This window comes from Lissotriton vulgaris, chromosome 3_1 (genome assembly GCF_964263255.1).
Source record: "Lissotriton vulgaris chromosome 3_1, aLisVul1.2, whole genome shotgun sequence".
NCBI classification, from domain to species: Eukaryota; Metazoa; Chordata; class Amphibia; order Caudata; family Salamandridae; genus Lissotriton; species Lissotriton vulgaris.
In genome coordinates this window covers 2,112,296,013-2,112,315,884 of record NC_141689.1, presented here as the reverse complement: position 1 = coordinate 2,112,315,884, position 19,872 = coordinate 2,112,296,013, and the positions used below count along the sequence as shown (strand labels likewise).

The following is a 19,872-nucleotide window of genomic DNA, read 5'->3' as shown; positions in this document are numbered from 1 at the left end:
CAAGTTTAAAGATCTCTGAAACAAGATCATCATAGATCAATTGATTACTAGAATTTCCAATCTAAGAATTCAGGAAAACCTTTAGATCTCAAAGTCCCTTCTCTGGACAAAACTATTGAAATTGCTAAATGAATGGAAAACACATCATCTTATGTCAAAGAGCTATGGGGGTTAGGAACTAAACGCATGACCCATGCTGATTAAATGTTTGAGGTATCTTTGGTAGAAAAAAACATATGAAATCCCGATGAGAGGAAGGTTAGTGTAAAACATTTTGAGTATACAAAAAGAAAAGCATGTTACTGGTGTGACAGTGTTAGGCACAGTGCTGATGCTGTTAGTTGTCCAGCAGCGAATAGCAGGTGTTTCAAATGTAAAAAAATTGGCTATTTTTCAAGAGTGTGAAGAATGGGAAATTTCACAGAGAAAAGAAAGTTTATGAGTTTGATAGAGAGTCCTGGCAAGCAACGGAATGGTGAAACCGATTATGGTGAGGTTAAAGATTTAGAAGTATTAATGGTGAGTGAGGGGTTGGATCAAGAGGGTCAGCTAGTGAAACTCACTGTATTGAATTGTGACAAGTGCCACCCACCAAAATGTACAGTACTGATTGATGGAAAGGAAGTACATATGTGGGCTGATTTGTGTTCGCCGTTTAATATTATTGACAAGTCTATATGGCAGAAGTTGGGATCATGCGATTTAAATTCAACTGATGTGTTGCCCGAAGGGTACTCTGGCAACAGATTATCTGTGATGGGGTATTTTAAGATTGAACTAAAATTTCAGGTGCGAAAAGAAGAAGGTAAAATATATGTTGTGGAAGAAGGTAAAGCCCTTCTTGTTAAAAGGAACAGCATACATTGGTGATGATATTGAATCCCAACTATACTACAAATTTCTTAATCTACTCAAGACAAAATAAGGATGTTTAAAGAAGTTTAAATATCGCAATATACTCAACAAGGGAGCTACACCTAAAGTGCACAAGGTGCGGAATATTCCCCTTGCATTAAGATATTCTTTGAGGGAAGAAATGCAAAGGTTATGGAGGGACAGTGTTATAGAACCTATACAAGCCTAAGAATGGCTTAGTCCCATTGTGATCATAAGAAAATCTGATGGAAAAATCTGCATGTGTGTGGACTTCTGGGATGTCAACAAATGTATTTGGGTTGACAGACAGCCATTGCTTTATATCAATGAGATGCTTGCAACTGTCTCTGGTGGAAGATATCTTACCACGTAAGACTTGTTGAGAGCATACTTTCAGGTGCGACTGCATGAGGAATCAAGGCATTTGACATCATTCATCACACCAAAACGGATGTACCAATTTATTTGCATTCTTTTGGATTGGCTTCTGTGTCTGCTGTGTTTCGAAGGACCATGCAGCGGACATGCCAAATATGCTGGTTTTCCAGGATGATGTGTTGGTATGGGGAGAGACCAGTTCCCAGCATGATCAAAGACATTCTTGGTAAATTGGAGAAGATGGGTCTTACTATTGGTCTTCAGAAATGTTAAATTCTAGAGAACTAAAGTAGAGTATCTCGGTCACACTTTAATGCCAGATGGGATCAAATCCAAACACAACTTGGTGGAGGCAATTGAATAAGCTCCAGCTCAACAAGACACGGATCAGTTAAGATCCTTCCTTGTTTCCTTGGTCTTGCAGAATATTATGCTACATTTGTGGATCATTTTGCAGAGAGAGTACATGTTCTGCGTGATCTAATAAAGAAGAATGCTGCATGTGTATGGTCAGAATAGTGCCAACTAGCATTTAACGCAGTGAAATCTGCCATAGCCAAGGCAGTCACACTAAAGCCAATTGATCCAGAGGATAAAACTACTGGTGTCACCTGGGCTAGTAGATATGGTCTTGGTGCAGATCTCACACTTATAGCTTCAGAAAATACATACTCCACAGTAGAAAAATAAGTGTTGGCCTGTTGGGGCTGGTGTGCAGCATTTTTGAGTTTATGTGTGGGTTGCGGACTTTGAGCTTTGCACTGATCATAAACTGTTGGTGGACTTATTTACCAGGGCAAATAGCAAAACGGGTGCACCATCTTCAGGAATATGTTTTCACTTTGACATATATTCCAGGGGTGAAAAACATCAATGCTGATTGGATGTTTAGATTGCCATTAGATAGTGAAGAGATGAATGAGGAGGAATGCGCAGTTGATCAATTGTCAATTGATTGTGATCAGATTTTGGTAAAATTGATGGAGAGAATACCTGCCCTACTAGGTTGGAAGAGTGATGATGCCTGTTGGAATATAAGAATGCCTGGGATGAACTGCCTGTGACAGCTATTATTAAGAGTTGATGAGAAAAGTTGGTGGTGCCTAAATGTTTATGTGAGAGATTGATGAATATAATGCACAAAGTCCATCGGGGATAATCCACCATGAAGAGGAAAATCAGAATTTTTTTGGGTCGCCAGGGATGGACAGATACATTGAAAAATGCATCCCATACATGTGGAGTTACAAGACACGTATTGTGCAGGAGAGCACCTTAGATCATGTGAAATTGCCTGATCGGGTTTGGGAAAAGTTGGCCATTGACATAGGTGGTACCTTTAACTGTTTGGGGATAAATGAATGATATGCTCTGTTGCTTATGGATTTTTATTCCAACAGGCCTGAGGTGGCATTTGTAAGAGAGGTCAAAGCTAGTATTGTGAATACTTTTTGTGAGAAATTTTCCGGACGGAAGGATGTCCCGCGGAAATACTCACAGACAATGGACTGCACTTTGTCTCAAGAGAGTTTACAGAGTTCCTTGAGAAATGAGGTGTTAAGCATTGTAGGGCTCCTTTTTATCATGCCCGGGAAAATGGTCTTATAGAATGCTTTAACAGAGTTTTGGGAGAATGTGTTCAATTGGCCATGCCAAGCAATTTGAATTGAAATGATCAGGTTATGGAAATGTTGTGGCATTATAGAACAACGCCAACTTCTGCTACTGGAGTAACTCCTTTCAGTCTATTGTGAGGTAGAGTACTATGTACAGTGGCAGTGCCAGCATGGATGGCAAGATGTGGACATTGACAAATTGAGGATAAGGAAAAATAGTTTTTTTGTGAAACTGAGGAGAGAGAGAGTGGATGGAGAAAAACAGTGTGCCCACCAGAGGAGAAAGGAAGCAAGATTATGATATAGGCCGGAAAGGGCATGACATGCAGATTAGGACTAAACCAAAAAGTCAAAGGGATTATGAATGTTCATAATTAGCCCATGTGGAATAAGGATATGTTACTTAATTTTTTTGTTTAATTCTATTTTCACAAGATAGAGGGATGTTATCGTATTATTATCATTTAATGTTGGCTGTGCGTTCCTTGGCAACCAATGTGCTTCCGCTTCTGGAATCTGGAGTGGGGATTCTGAGAAGCTGAGAAGAACACAGTTGCTGAGGATTTGGCCTGAAAGAATATTGATAGGGGGGTTGACCCAGTTAAAGTTACGGGGACCTGGGTTAGTAAGCGAGTAAAGGAAGGGGTCCCAGTAACAGGGAAACATTAACCAAGGAAATAGAAATAAGTCAAATAAACAACACTTCAGTCCACATTGTTTAATTCACAATGGGATGTTATAGTAAATATACGTAATTAACACAATAATCAAGCATTGATTAATTACAGTGCCCCAAAGGGTAGAAGAGGGGAGGGAAATGTGATAGTGATGGGAGTTGGTGAAGAAAGGAAAGAAGATTCTTAAGTGACGGTAAAATCAACAATTGAGACTTGTTCCGCACAGTTACAAAATCTGTACCAAAAGCAGGACCGACAGGTTCAAGTATATTTAGACATATATCATACTCCAAATGTTCAATAAATGAAACCAATGGGGTGTGGAGTTGACAGTAAAAGGCAATCAGATGTCGACGTTTCGACCCTCATACGCGCAGATCGTGTTATAATCTTGCTGTGGGGTCTTCATCAGGACTGCGAGATGAGACCTGAGCCGGATTAGCTCCGTGACCGACACAGCCTTTGAAGCACCGCCGCCCGACTGCCTATGAACACGATCTCTGCCGGACGTGTCCTGGCTACGGCGTTTTGGTTACGTGTCCCCCGCCCTCCAGTCCTGATGAAGACCCCACAGCAAGATTATAACACGATCTGCGCGTATGAGGGTCGAAACGTCGACATCTGATTGCCTTTTACTGTCAACTCCACACCCCATTGGTTTCATTTATTGAACATTTGGAGTATGATATATGTCTAAATATACTTAACCTGTCGGTCCTGCTTTTGGTACAGATTTTGTAACTGTGCGGAACAAGTCTCAATTGTTGATTTTACCGTCACTTAAGAATCTTCTTTCCTTTCTTCACCAACTCCCATCACTATCACATTTCCCTCCCCTCTTCTACCCTTTGGGGCACTGTAATTAATCAATGCTTGATTATTGTGTTAATTACGTATATTTACTATAACATCCCATTGTGAATTAAACAATGTGGACTGAAGTGTTGTTTATTTGACTTATTTCTATTTCCTTGGTTAATGTTTCCCTGTTACTGGGACCCCTTCCTTTACTCGAGGATTTGGCCTGATCAGGGGTCGTTTGTACCAGCTCAATAAAGTTCAATTTTGATGGTTCCCGTAAACCTCTTCTTTCCACAACGGTTTGTGTGGACCTAAACAACAGGTGGTGGAGATTGGGAAAGAGTATCTGAATTATAACACAAGCAGCGGACGGACACTGGGGGAGAATTAATAGATGTCATATTCTGAGGGAAGACTGCGGTGATGCTGAGGTGGTGGTGTGCTGGAGCGGAGGTGATGTTGATTGATACCAAGGTGGTGCAGAGTGATGCTGAGGTGATGGTGTGCTGGCACGGAGGAAATGCTGAGTAATACAGAGGTGGTGCGGAGTGATGCTGAGGTGGTGCTGAGTGATGCTGTACTGAGGTGGTGCCGTGCTGATGCTGAAGTGGTGCTGCATTGGCGCTGAGGTGGGGCCATGATGGTGCTGAGAGGGGGCGGCGCTGGCGCTGTGGTGGGGCTGTGCTGGTTATGGTGCACTGATGCTGAGGTGGCGCTGTGCTGATGCTGAGATGGTGCTGTGCTGATATGGAGGTGGTGTTGCGCTGGTGCTGAGGTGGTGCTGTACTGATGCTTAGTTGGTGCTGCACTGGTGGTTGTACACTAATGAGGAGGTGGTGCTACGCTGATGCTGAGATGGGGCTGAGGGTGCAGTGCTGATGCTGAGGTGGTGTTGTGCTGATGCTCAGGTGGTGCTGCACAATTGCTGTGCTGAGGTGGTGCTGCACTGATGTTGAGGTGGTGCTGTACTGGTGCTGAGTGATACTGAGGTACAGTAAAGTACATAAAAGAAGGTAGGTTGATGGCCTAGTATTGGGAGTGGGGCCCAGATGTGGTGTCAGAGACGGAATAGTGAGTCTAGGAGCTACAAATTTTAAGGTACTGCTTTTCACAAGATGTCACAATCCAATTCCTCTCCCATTAATATTCATTAAGCATATGTGTTGGCACTGCAAAGGGAAATTCTGTTTGCAGAGCAATGTGAAACTGCACAACAACAAGCCACTTTTGTATATCAGGCTATATGTTCATGACTTGCTGTTACTTGTGCCCTTAAAAGTTGCACACACCATAAAACGTAGACTTGAACCTAATTATACTAAAAGGGATCATTTTAAAAAATCACACACTCAGGCCCTAATAGACTTCCCTCAAACAACTATAACGATGACCCACTTTTTACCATCAGGTTCACTGAATATTTGCCAGCATTGGCAAATACAATAGGTTTTGGAGGGCGCTAGTGGGTGCGCTTGCAAGATGACCGCACTGTAGTGAGGCTCCAGCGGTCCAGGTGGAAATCTGGCAATATCCTTACCCATGCCCAACAGCGGTGTCAAAGGATAATAAAGGTAAAGAGCTCTACGGACCCGTTATCAAGAGAGCCAAAGGCCGGATTGCAGAGCACCAACGCCAGGAGATAAAGCTGTGAATTGCTCCGAGCTACTGCTAAGCACAAACTTAACAATGCTGCCGCCGGGCTGGAAATCATTTGAGTCTGCAGCATCTTGGATTAGGAAGGCTTTCCCCCCCCCCTCGAGTGCAGAGATCTATGAAACTTGTGCTGGACGAGCCAAAGCACGGCTTACAGACATGCCAGAGCAAGGAGGTAAATACGCGCACTGCTATGAGCAGCCCGCCAGGCATCAAGAGAGGCGACGTCACTACTGGGCTACAAATCACCGAGCCTGCGTCGTCGTGGAGTGGAGAGGCCCTCCGAGTGAGAAGTGGCAACACGAAGTGAGCAGTGGTGCGGGAGGCACATAGATTGCAAGGCGGGGAAGAAGACGAAAAGAAGGCAACCAACAACACAAAAACAATCATTTGCAATGCAATAGGTCTCACATTTATGAGAGTTTGAGCTATTGGCATTGTAAATGAAGATGCCCTTTAATTATGTGTTTTGAAAAACTGCAAGTGGTCTAGAAACATGCACTTTTTACTTATAGTCCTTGCTTACAAGAAGCAAGGCTGGAGATAACAGCGCCTTTTTTAATGGCAGCCTTGCTTCTCGTAAGCAAGGACCATAAGTACAAAGTTTCAGGTTTTTAAAACACAAATAAAACGCATTGTCATTACAATGCCAATAGCTCAAACTCTTGCAAATGCGAGACCTATTGCATTGCAAATGCTTGTTATTCCTCCATTCTGCCCATAATCGAGGGCTGTACAGTGACCCCCATTCAGTGCTGGTCACAGGGACAGTAACACGAAAGACGTTGGTGGAAAGGGGTTTTCCCCCTAGCTCGGAAGTGCACTAGGTGTATCTGAGCCCTGGTGTCCCCTTGTGCTTAAAGAACACAAAAGATCCTATGAGCTGTAAATGAATATAGACTCACCTACACTAGATACATGGCTTCCCAGAATGCCTTCACCCCCTGTCGCCTTCTCTATAACCTGAGTGAGCAGGGATGGGGTCGTTTTTTTAAGTTCGGATCAAAGGTAATTGCCCACCACTTACACATTCTTTGTATAATGAGATGGGAGTGACTGCAACGAACCCAGAGGGGCATTTGTGCTTTGTCTTTGGTATAAAATCAAAAAACAGACGAAAATGAAGCACCAGGAAAGGGGGGGGGGCTCGGCCACCACGAACGTATGGTGGGTAGCGGCCCCACCTCCCCTGTACTCTCGGTGATGGGGGGTGCCCACACCCCAGGGCGGGTCGCGGCTCGATGACACGACTGGGGCGCCCCATCACCGATTGGTGCTGGCCCCCGCTGTTGACCCGGAAGCGGTGTAGTGCTTCCAGGTCAAGGGGGGGGCCTGGTAAGTTTAAAAGGCCTGGGGAGCGCGGGAGGCGCCCTCTTTGAACCCGCGCTTCCCAGGCTTGCTCCTCGCCTCCTCACCGGGGGCTAAATAATTTTGTTTTCTTTTTTGCAGGCTTCGTCGTGTCGGCGTTGTCTGCAGTGGTGATTCGTGGCAGGAGGACGCATTCGTCAACAAGGCGGAGGAGCCCGGGAATCGCGACCGTGACAAACGCAGCACTGGGGAGCTCAGCGCATTGCGGTCTGGCCTGAGGGGAGCACAACACACGTATTCGGTTGCGAGCGAGTGAAGGTAATTGTGTCGGCGCTTGCTTGGCTCACGCGGGGCTGTTTCCTCGGTGCCTCACGCCCGTATTAATATTGCAATCAAGGGTGATTTGCCAGGCCTGGAGATAGCTGTACTCGGGGCTTGGCAATACTAGGGTGCAGAATTCGTGGGAGTGAAACGCGCAAATTAGGTGCCGGTTTAAAGTGCGGCCGATTGCGGACCCAAAGGGGAGGCACTCCCGGGTAGAGAGTGTTCTGGCCTGAATTTGGGCGAAGCAGGGTGGACCTGGGCAGGGCTTGGATGGGAGATCACAGTGAATAGCTCCATTCTGTTAAAGGGGAAAGTGCAGGCTATAACTGATAATTGTGCAGCAGTGATTAGGCACATTTTGGGGTGAATTTTAGCTTTATTTTAAAAAGGACAAGGGGACTGTTTCATTTTTAAAGGTTTGTAACACAGTGGACAGCTGAAATTTTTTCACTTCTTTTTCCGAGTCAAGTATGCCACAAGGAGTTCCATTTTAATATTGCAAATGTGTAAATTTTGAGGCAGTTCTGTTGGGTCAGTGGAGGTTGCCCACTGTTACAAGGGGTCACTGTCTGTTGGTGCTAGGATTTTTTCATTAATTATGCTTTCATCGTAGGTTATCATTCAGCGTGCGCCACGGACGGAGCTGCGGGAGAGTACACGGTGGACGTTGGGACCTGGGGACACAGACAGGCCTGCATTTCACTGCTTCTGGCGGGGTACCAGGCTAGAGTGCGCTCGCCCAAGCACCCAGGCTAGCTGGTGTGTTGCGGTCACAGTTGCGTGGTGCATAGTTGGTGCAAAGTTGGAGCCTGTGAGCCTCCAACTTTGGTGCAGGTACAAGGCACATAGTGCCCATAAGACGTGCTGGGCAGTGTAGGGTGTGATCCACTGCGAAGGAATGTCTGGTAGGCGGGGTGCAAGGGCTTCCCGAATGGAGCTCATGTTTCAGACCATGATGTGCAGAATGTAAGCGATGGACAGGAGATTAGGGAAAGTAGATCAGTTGGGAAAGACCGTGGCTGAAATGGGCGAGAGGCTTGAGGCGCAGGCAGGGCCATCAGGGAGACCCAAGCGGGTAGTGGTGCCCCCTAAATCAAGGGGTGAATTAGACACCTTAACCTAAGCGTGTGAGGGCCAAGAGGACTTATGGTCGGCATCCTAGGCCATGTGGGAGGGGGGCCCCCTGGGGCAGTTACTGAGCTGGTACCGACCGCACCTGAGGCTCCCGCACCAACCTTGCCATCCCCGATAGGAGTAACCAGGGACCTACCCCCGCCAGTGGTCCCTCCAGTATGCCCGGTGGTAACCCCGGTGCCCTCGACGCCAGCACCTTTCCCGGTCAGTGAACCTCCTGGGGCTGGTCAGGTACCCCCTGAATTGGCTGTGCAAATTGCGGCGGTATTCCCCTGGTTGGGGATTGGGGGGGGTTTTACCCTCATCTGCTGATCCCTCGGCGGAGGCCCAAAGACTGGTGGCTAAGATCATTTTGGCTAGGGGTGATGGTGGAGTGCCAAGTACACCAATTTCTCCCCAAACAGGTTCTGCCAGCGATGCGGGGAGAGACAAGATCGTAGAACCTACGCGAGTCGCGGAAAGTGGTAAGGAGGTTGCTTTGCCGGTATTGGGCGAAGGTGCAATACCCTCCCGGGGGGAGAACCTGGCGCAACATGTGTCACAAGTAGTGAAAGAACTGATTTGGGCAGACAAATATGTTAATATATTCTCATTGTGCTCAAATCACAAAAGGATTTGATGTTTCCTAGCGAATGGCGGTCCCAGTTGTCTAAATTCAGGATAGAGGAGACACTGATTAATTGGATCAGAGCCTTTTCTGTATTTATGGCAGTTACCGCTGAACGTTTACCCAACCTGCAGGCAGAGATGGCTTGTTACCAAAGTAGAATTGCAATGTTCAAGAGGAAGCATAGGGGTTGGCGGATGGAAGGAATATGACATTTCTTTCTGGAAAGCTAGGGAATTTAACCGATCATTAGCCTGGGACAAGGTAGACTCCATTTCCTGGCATGGCCAGTTTTCAGGTGGTCACTCCACAGGGTCCACAGGGGTTGCCATAAGCTGGAACAAGGGATATTCACCCAAGCACCAGCAGACTTTTCGGCAAACGCAAGCCGATGGCATGATGGTCCGTGTATAATACTCACCCCAAGAACTACACGGACCATCATGCCATCGGGCAACTGTGTGCCACGCCCACTGGGGGCGATGTTCTCAATAAAATAATCAGAGAGACAAAACTGGTGAGGCATTCATTTTTTCTGTGTAGCCCCCAAGAGGAAGAGGCGTTCTGCCTCGAAACGCGTCGGGAATCAAGCAAGGAATCAAGAAACAAAATGGATGCAAAAAACTGCAAGCAGCCTCGAGGCTTCTAAACCGGATGGTAAAGAGCTGCATTGTGTGACCTTTGTAAAGCTCAGGGCATTTGAGTGGAAGATTAAGTACACGGCAGTCCTGTCCGTGGCAGAGGAGCACCATTTCCGGTGAACTATATGGAAAGGCTAGGAAGGAAACCCTTTCTTTCCGTGAAAGCATGTAGCTCTAGGCAAAACGAAGCCTCCGTTTTTGAAATCCAGCCTACTTAAGGATATAATAACCTTCATAAAAAAACACAGAGACAATGAACTTTCAATATAATACTCACCCCAAGAACTACACGGACCATCATGCCATCGGGCAACTGTGTGCCACGCCCACTGGGGACGATGTTCTCAATAAAATAATCAGAGAGACAAAACTGGTGAGGCATTCATTTTTTCTGTGTAGCCCCCAAGAGGAAGAGGCGTTCTGCCTCGAAACGCGTCGGGAATCAAGAAACGAAATGGATGCAAAAAACTGCAAGCAGCCTCGAGGCTTCTAAACCGGATGGTAAAGAGCTGCATTGTGTGACCTTTGTAAAGCTCAGGGCATTTGAGAGAAAGATTAAATACACGGCAGTCCTGGCCATGGCAGAGGAGCACCATTTCCGATGAACTATATGGAAAGGCTAGGAAGGAAACCCTTTCTTTCCGTGAAAGCATATAGCTCTAGGCAAAACGAAGCCTGCAGTTTTTTAAATCCAGCCTACTTAAGGATATAATAAGCTTCATAAAAAAAACACAGAGACAATGATCTTTGAAATGAACTTTCAATATAATACTCACCCCAAGAACTACACGGACCATCATGCCATCGGGCAACTGTGTGCCACGCCCACTGCGGGCGATGTTCTCAATAAAATAATCAGAGAGACAAAACTGGTGAGGCATTCATTTTTTCTGTGTAGCCCCCAAGAGGAAGATGCATTCTGCCTCGAAACGCGTCGGGAATCAAGCAAGGAATCAAGAAACGAAATGGATGCAAAAAACTGCAAGCAGCCTCGAGGCTTCCAAACCGGATGGTAAAGAGCTGCATTGTGTGACCTTTGTAAAGCTCAGGGCATTTGAGAGGAAAAATATATATATATATGTATATATGTATATATATATATATATATATTTCTATGGCGCGCACTACCTCTTTGCAATGTAACTTCCACTTTCCCAATAACATGTTTCCGCCCCCACCTTCCATTGGATCCTATTTTATGTATTCAGTTTTCACATGCTCCCCACGAGCTGCCCAGTCAGCGCTTCTGGTTAGCGACGATGATCCTGCTACAATCAAAATGTTCTGCGATGGGGACGTGTGGATTATTGTGCCACAGTATTTTAACATCTTCTGTACATAGTTTGGGGAGACCATTTTGGTATTCAGTAATTTTATCTGAGTTGGTGATTCGGCTCGAGTTCTCCTGATAGACTCAAATATTTCACTAAAGTAATCAGATCTAACCTTTTTGATTTGCATAAAAAATAACACAACGTAAGGGTGACCACAATGTGCTCCCTTTAAAATACTGAACAGTACTTATTTGGTATGGGATCCTATTAATGCACATGTTTGAACAGTGCATAGCACAACAATAGCAGGTTCGGAATGGGGTTGGGGGGTCACAGTAAGAGAAAGTTTCTCCTTCATCCACTGAGTGAAACTAGGTGGGCAGGATGGCGTGTAACCGATACAAGGAGGCCTTTAAATTGTCTCAGCAGGAAGACGTCTATTGTGTGGCTAATTAACTTCACAGCATGCAAGCTTCCACGGGCGGCAGGGGTGGGCAGCGGGTGACCAGGGCTGTGCGTAACATTAGATGCTTCCTCACTCATTCATTCAGAAATACTATCATGTAGCACGCACCATCAACTAAACTGGGTCGAGGCGCGTCAATAACTAGTGTGGCGCTAAGGAGAGCAGTGAGTACAAAACACTCGGCTCAGTGCTTCAGTTGTATGCTTCACACTTTCACACACAATTCATGTTTTCTGCTAAAGTGGGACTAGAAATAAAATGTAAGAGTTCAACTGGGTAGGTTTGCACACTGGGCTTGGATTGCATTGCAAATGCAGGTTTGTTTTGTTATGCTGCATGTCAGGATTAGTTGTGGGTTATGCTCAACAGAGCCAGCGCGCAACTAATCCTGACATGCAGCATAACAAAACAAAGACGCATTTGCAATACAATGTCAGCACTCATGCTTTAGCTGTAACATCTTAAGCTAAAGTTTGGGTGCCTCGATTGCTTCAAAAGTAAAGAAATCAAAAAAAGTTTTTTCTATTTCTTTACTTTTGAAGCAATCAAGTCACCCGTGCTGTAGCTTAAAATGTTACAGCTAAAGCACGAGTGCCGAGATTGAAACCAAAGTAAACAAAGAACAAGGCAGGAGGGTTACACTAAAATCTAGCAACAGGAAAGTTCCTGACAAATTAAAATAAAATGCCTTCCACGCTGCAATATACGTGCAAAGGACACGAAAAGCATTGTAAAAATGAAAGTGGGCCTGTTGAGCTAAGATATGAAGACTGTCTGACGGAGTCTGACGAGGTTAATAAAAAATGTACTTTAATTCCAGCGTGCTGAAATATTTATTACCTTAATCACTGTTTAGCGCCTCAAGCCAAACTCTTGTGCAGATGCTAGACAAAGCGCGCGGAGCGGCAGAGTGCACACAGAAAGTGATTGCTCACTCATCATTGGCCTGTTTTCGTTACGGTGTTGTGCTTAGGCAAGGCAGAGAATATAAGAAAGGTTCAGTGTACGTGCAGCGCTTGAACGAAATAAAACTAGTATTAAATGCGTTTATAAAATGCTTGTAAAGTTGGTTGGAAATTAGATGTGTAGCTAGTGTTGCTGTTAGCTATGCAGAACATCAATGCTCTGACCTTCTGACATTGAATACTGCAGCAGCATTCTTTGGTGGAGACTGTATGTCACAGTAAAGATAGCATTGACTTGTCTAAGTGAAACAAGGAGCAACAGGAGGTGCTTGTGGGGGCTGACAGTGCAAGGAGAGATTAGGCAGCAACAGCAGAAAACTTTTAAAAAACAAGGGAGAGCAGAGGAGAAGCACACAAGGGAAACAAGGACTGGGCCAGAAGGGAGGGGGAAATGCCAGCAGGGAAAGTAATGGGGGGGGGGGGGGGAAGCACGCGAGTGGTGCACGTGCAAATGGTGATCACTTTTGTGGCCGCTTTGATGTTCTAAGTGGCCGCGTGGCTCACTGAGAACATCAAAGCGCCCGCAAAAGTGATCATGCAGGCTGACAAATGGTGCGCGTGTTCGGCGCACGTGCACTGTACCCGATCCGCCTGCAGCCTTTGGGAGCACTTTTAAAAGCCCCTTACTTAATATCTCGCATAGCATCGCTTACGCGATAGCTAAGCGAGACCTAACAAGAGGAAAACAGACACTCAGTCTCTATGCCAACCAAATAAAAGCTGAGAAACTGTAGCCGAGTGCTAACGCTGCAGAGGCCTGTAAGACATTAATAGGCCCCAAACAACATTGATTGGAGCAGAGGCTTAACTAACCGTGGTATGCTCACAATACATACGGGGGATGCTCAAAGTTAATGCTCTACACAGTGGCGCCTACAGTATTATTGAATAATGGAACATTATTAATAACAGCAGCACCACATGAATTGCAGTTAGATCGCTTAAGCTAAAGCAAAGAATAACATCCCCTTGTGTGTGGACCCCTCCATTTGAACCGAAAACCTTAACTTTGCTGAGGGAGGGGGGGGTGGAGAAAAAAGGCACACTGTGCGACACAGGACAGAGTGGGCATTGCTCAACTGGGAAAAACACCTGGGCACGGACAGAGGACAAAGAGAATTCCCTCTTCCCAACAGCTTATAAGTATAAAGTCTCCCATCTGGAACTAAATAAGATGCAGCTAAATTGGGGGACCGAAGTTTACTACTGTGAGGAGCATCGATAGAGCCGAAGCAGGAAGATGCAGAACACACTGGACCACGCCATGAGGATGATGTGAAAACACTCCTGCTCACCATGAAGCAAAGTCTCTCCTTCACAGAGACTAAAATGGACACAATGTCAGCCGGCATGGAGTCTATGGCAAACAAATTTGAAAAGTACAATAGTCGTCTTACAGAGACAGAACACTGAATATCAGAACTAGAAGGTACTTCGGACAGCAGGAAGGAAATGTTTCTGTTAGAACTGTCTAAACACATCTTATGGGCAAATAGCACAAATTAATTTAGTCATTCAGTAATTTATTTAATCAAAAAAAGGCACGATTGTTCATTAAAACGGCTCATACACACAAAAATATCAAGTGAAAGGGTGTTGAACCACAAAGAGGAGGCTACACACAACTTACCTTGTCTTGTCCTGAAGAAGACCCATGTTCGATGCTTAAAAATTAGCACAGATTCACAAGGGTCAAAACGTCGACACATACTTAGAAGCATCTAATTCCACTGTGACCATTATAAATTGTTCAAAGAAAATTGTGAGAATATATATCTGTTTTGTACTCTGTACCTGAATGTTATTTTATTTATATTTGTATCCAATGCAATTGATTTGATGTATGTATGTTACACACGTTTTTTCACTTTGTCCCACACCCTTTCACTTGATATTATTGTGTGTATGACCCGTTTTTAATTAACAATCTTGCATTTTTTGAATAAATAGATTATATATGACACAATTAATTTGTGCTATTTGCCCAGAGCATGTGTTTAGCATAAGCTTGGCGGTGCCTTTAAACTTTTGATTTGCTAATGTTTAACAAAAGGAAAATTAGTACCATTTGAATTAGCATGTTGCATTATCACGCCTCGCTAATTAGATGTAATAATATGTACAAGTTTCTGTGTTTAACATGTCTTTCTCTCCAAATTAGCTGTGAAATGCCACGTCTGCAGGCTCTTGACAATCTACCCCACATACTGTGTATCTGCTGGAGGCTAAATCTAGAGCAGTTATTATGATTTTATGCAAAGAATTTGGGTGCCAACAGAGAATTTCACAGTGTTCTATAAAGATTACAAATGTCTGGGGAGGAACAACGTGTGCTTACTTGTTATTGCAAAGATGCTTTTGGCTTCTCTAATAGCTTATTGTTAATTTGACTAAAGGGATTAGTGGATCACATATTGCAAACATCTACAAAAATCCAAGTTTCACTTTACCAGTCAATTTAACTGGTGCAACGCTACTTTTTAAGGAAAACTGCGGTTGTCAGTATTGTTTGGCAGCCTACAGAGGCTGCTTTCCGTGGCAGTCATTTGTAGCTCAAAGGTCATATGTTTAGCTTAATTTAGAGCTGCTTTACTCTGATTAGATATTCATAGCGGGACATTGCAAGAACTGGCTGTAACCACTGATTCTGGTTCCCAAATACCTGTCATCGCCGTCACTGATGCACCTCGGCAGAGCCAGGCTGCAGCCAAACATCATGATGTGCTGATAGCAGCTCAGGCGGTGGAGATAGCTGAAGAACTTCAGAAACTTCTCCGTTTCACTGCTCCTCAGCATGGAGAGCACGGACACTCGAGTTGTGAGGTTGTACGGCAGCACTTGGCAATGGCTGTTTGTGATGTCAATGCAGGAACCTGTAAAATTAACAGAAATTATCATTTGGCGATGGGAACTGTTTACAGTTTTCTGCAAAAGAGGTGACGAGCATTGGGCTGATTTGCATGAATACACACACAACGATACTGACCACAGGGGTTTGCATTCAGTCGAGTATACTTAGCATCCAGAAGTAGATGCATTTGTAAAGCAATTCATGAAACTCACTGATCTCGTTATAAACATGTTGGCTAACCCCTTGTTGAAACAAGAATTGGCAACGCCAATAGCTTGACTCTTCCGTCGCGAGTGAATTTAGGCACTTAGTCATCATAGATGCACTCTGTCACTCATCCACCAACGGACTTACATTCATCCACCTACCCATCCACAACAAAAAAAGTCACAAAAACTCAATAAGTAAATGGAAGATGAAACGATAAAAGTAGGAAAAAGAAACATGCCATCACCTAAACATGACGTGCATGTGCTTGCAATACAAAAATAACATTCAACATATCAGCGTATAGGCGTCTTGCAATGGTATTGTACATAGTGTTTGGTTAACTCAATAAAGTTCCACCATAACTGCTAAATTTAGAAGCAACTTGTTGGCCACTTTAGAATGGTAAAAACAATGATACATTTTGCATAATACAGTTCCAAGATGGCCCCTGGTAAACATTGTACTTGCCAACTATCTTCGAATATTAAAATGTACAGCATATCACTGTTGCACTGATCAAGGGCAGCCACCAAAAGTTTGGAAGGGGTGCAGCTATAGTGGTAGCCCGCACTTCTCAGAATTCAACATATGGGTCATAGGATATGGTTGCCAACTTTCATAGAACAGCTGCCCAAGGTACAAAACTAACACAATCAATTCATGATGGAGAGCCACCGCAATAATCTTTACAAGTAATACGTAGGTTAAGTTCTAGTGAGTGGATTCCAAGAATAAAATTTATGTCATGTACATTTTACAAAAATGATGGTGGGCAATCATTCGATTCCATAGTTAAAATCCTTTTTTTTATTTCAACAATGTAGCACAGAAACCAACAACGACCAACAGAATACTTCTACGCATGATGGAAATCTTGCAGTGGCGAACCAAAAAGGCACTATGGACAGTACCTTTCTGAGATGGTCACTCAGTTAGAATAGTGGCTGCACAGGATGCAGCATACAGCAGATAATATGGAGCGGCAAGTAAGTAACCCAGTAGGAGCTGTGTGAGGAGCAGAGCCAAAGCCCTCTCCCAAAAGTCATAAAATTACATTCATGTCCAAAATTACACTTGCCAAAACAATATACAACCCTTCCTAAAATATCATAAAATGGATTCTCGGAGTGCTAATTTCCTGCCCGAGGTTTTATCACAGGGTGTAACTAATACCAAAGTTCTTGCAGTCTGTGGTAATTTGTGACAGTCCGTACAACAAGATACATGTCTACAATCTTTCACACAGTATAATGACAATTCACCTGTAAGCATTAACATGTTCTTGTAACAGTAAATAAATCAGGTCAATTGCATTTGTCATAATAGACAGATGAAGTCTTGATACATAGCCAGTCACCATGGCCAACTCAGCGTGCCATGCACGCTCTCTTTTTCAGTTGGAGCGCACAAACCCTACACAATCAAAATTTGTACTCAAGAAAGCCAACATTTGTGCTTAGCCAAACCCCTTCTCTCATTAGTGTTTCTTAAAACTCTTTATTTTGATCACATAAGCTGTGGCAACAGCTGTGCTATCAATCCAGAGCTAACAAGCATTGGCAAGGTCAATAGTAAAGTGTAATGCGAGTGCTGAGCTGTGGCTGTGCAAATGTTTGATTGTAAAGTATTTTTACATGAAAGAAGAAGAAAAAAAACTTTTAAAAATACTAGCAGAAATTTGAAAGCACATATCTTATGGTATCTCTAACCTGTACGCTGAATTCAATTTTTACAATTTTTATACATGACATTCTCTGTTCTTCTATAAGGGAGTGTCAGAATGCTAAGAGAAACACTTGGCAAGGTCTAATTTTCTTTCTACAGGATTCAGCCATTTTGTCATCTGTAGTACCCCAGGGAGCCTACTTATGGGGCTCCGGTTGAAGTCATGTGAAGTACACCTTCTGCCTCAGATTCCAGTAGAAAGCGTGCAGCAGCCAGCAGATGGCCCTTTTCGACACCATATAAGCATTTGTGTGGCATACACACATGCCACACAAGACCAGCATGGAATGGAATGCAAAACCTAAAATAAAAACAATTGATTCAGTCTGATCTTCAGCTATACTTCATAAAAATATTCCTGTTGTTGTGCGTTTAAAGACAAGCTGGGAATGGTGGGGATAAACGCAGAGTGAGTGGCAGCATTTAAGAGGGTAAGCAACACACGACGAAAAGTGCTAGAATACATATGCGCTTTCGTGGAGTGTTGAATGAAAAAGACAAAAAGTAGTTCCCTAAATGTGAGCTGTTGGACACGCCTTTCCTCCATTCAATAGTGTAATCCAACGCAGGGAGGCACTATGGCTATTGCTAGTGTGCCGCTAATTTAATTCTTCAACAGGGCGTGACTAATTTGTTCACGTCTGACAGAATTTCTATCCATCTTGATGTGAAGGCTCTTGAGCACACCTTCCCTCCCTCAATCAGTCATATAGAGGAACCTGAAGCATGAAGAATTCCAGCACTGCGTACCGTAAACAAGTTCCTTCTAGCTCTGCTGGAAGGAACCAGGGTCACTACCAGCTCCAGCACCCCTGGAAGCTGCAGTCTGGAGAAATACAAAATTGGTGTTGCATCCATAGAATGCCTAGGACATACCATGTCAGGAGAAGGAGTAAAATCAAAGTACAACTTAGTTGATTCAGTCAGGTTACCAAAATCAATAATGCATCATAAATTTCCCCAATATATGGAACTTCAATGTAAAATTTAAGACATTACACACCACGTATGCCTGTAACAAGGACCAGGGTGCTGCCAGGCCCCAAATTTCCGAATGTAATGAAAGAATGTAGCTTTTGCTTCAAGAACGCCTAAGGTTGCAAAATATTATTATTCTGCAGTTGAGACTGAGGCACTTGCATGGTACTGGGCAACTGAACATTTTAAATTCTATTCGTGGGCCTACCTTTCACACTGAGAACAGAGCACACACCCCTAGTATCTGTATTTTAACACAATAAGAATGCAAGAAAATACAACCTACGGATATTTAAAGGAGTCTTAGGCTTGTAAGGATTCAATTTTCAAGTTAAATATGTTGCGGGGGAAAAGAACCACATTGCTGGTTGCCTTCCTCGCATGCCTGTAAATAGTTGTGCACTAGAATTAAGCATACCAGAGGAAGCTATTTTAACAGTCTTTATCCCTGTCTTTATTAGGGAAGAATGGGAATATTGCATGGAGAAAGAAAAAACCTTGAGATGTGTCAAGAACAAACTAATGAATGGATGACTGGAAAGGTGTAAAATGTAACCCGATGAACTTCAACCTTTTTGGAAAGTGAGAAATGAGATTTCCATGCCTGGTAAACTCGTTTTTAAATCAAATAAGATAATTCCCCCTGTGGACATGCATGATCGTATAGTTGAAACTGCCCATGAGTGCCAAGTGTGTAGGAAAATGACAAAAAGCACAAGATCAGATCTAAGTATGTTTTCCTAACATAGATTCAATGGTAGAAAAAAAGTACTTGATTGTTATGCTTATAGTGCCAGCAACAAATCTAAATCTACATGCAAAGCTCCACTTCCTCCAGCAGAAGTTTCCTCAAAACGTTGGGACAAGCTGCATTTGGACATTATTGGGCCAATCAATTTACCAAAGGTTTTAACAAATGTCATGTTTGTCATGGTGGGCTATCATTCTCATTGGGTCACCACCCTTTCAGTTAACAGTATTAACACATTTGCTCTAATAACATTTTTGACAGATACTTTTGCAAAAGAAGGTGTTCCCAGCACCACAGTCGCCGACAATGGATTTTAATTTGTTTCAGAGAAAATTACAATAAAAAAAAGTGTATATGTCACATAAAGCTTCCTATTGTCCTGAAGCAAACAGTCTTTTAGAGAGAACTAGCTTACCCGTCGCGCGTTGCTGCGATCTCAGAAGAAAGGAAATTTAAGGAAACTTGTTATGATAACATTCAATTTACATTGTGTCATTTTTATTGAAACGTATTCATTTTAATATGGAAAACATTTTAAAGTGTTGTTTTAATTCTGTTTATTTAGTCGAGTGCTTGTGGATACACAGTATTTTTTGTTTTTCCGTCTGGTGCGTACACAAATAAATCAGAAGGTTTT

At 43.7% G+C, this 19,872-nt stretch overlaps 1 protein-coding gene across 1 annotated transcript in view; it reads right to left on the bottom strand.

The window, feature by feature from the left end:
* CORIN (corin, serine peptidase) overlaps nucleotides 1-19,872 on the bottom strand; it is a 1,855,778-nt gene that overhangs the window by 1,202,257 nt on the left and 633,649 nt on the right. The window contains exon 4 of the mRNA XM_086962682.1: nucleotides 15,383-15,593. Coding sequence (XP_086818808.1) covers nucleotides 15,383-15,593 — 211 coding nt within the window. The remainder of the gene's footprint in view (nucleotides 1-15,382; nucleotides 15,594-19,872) is intronic.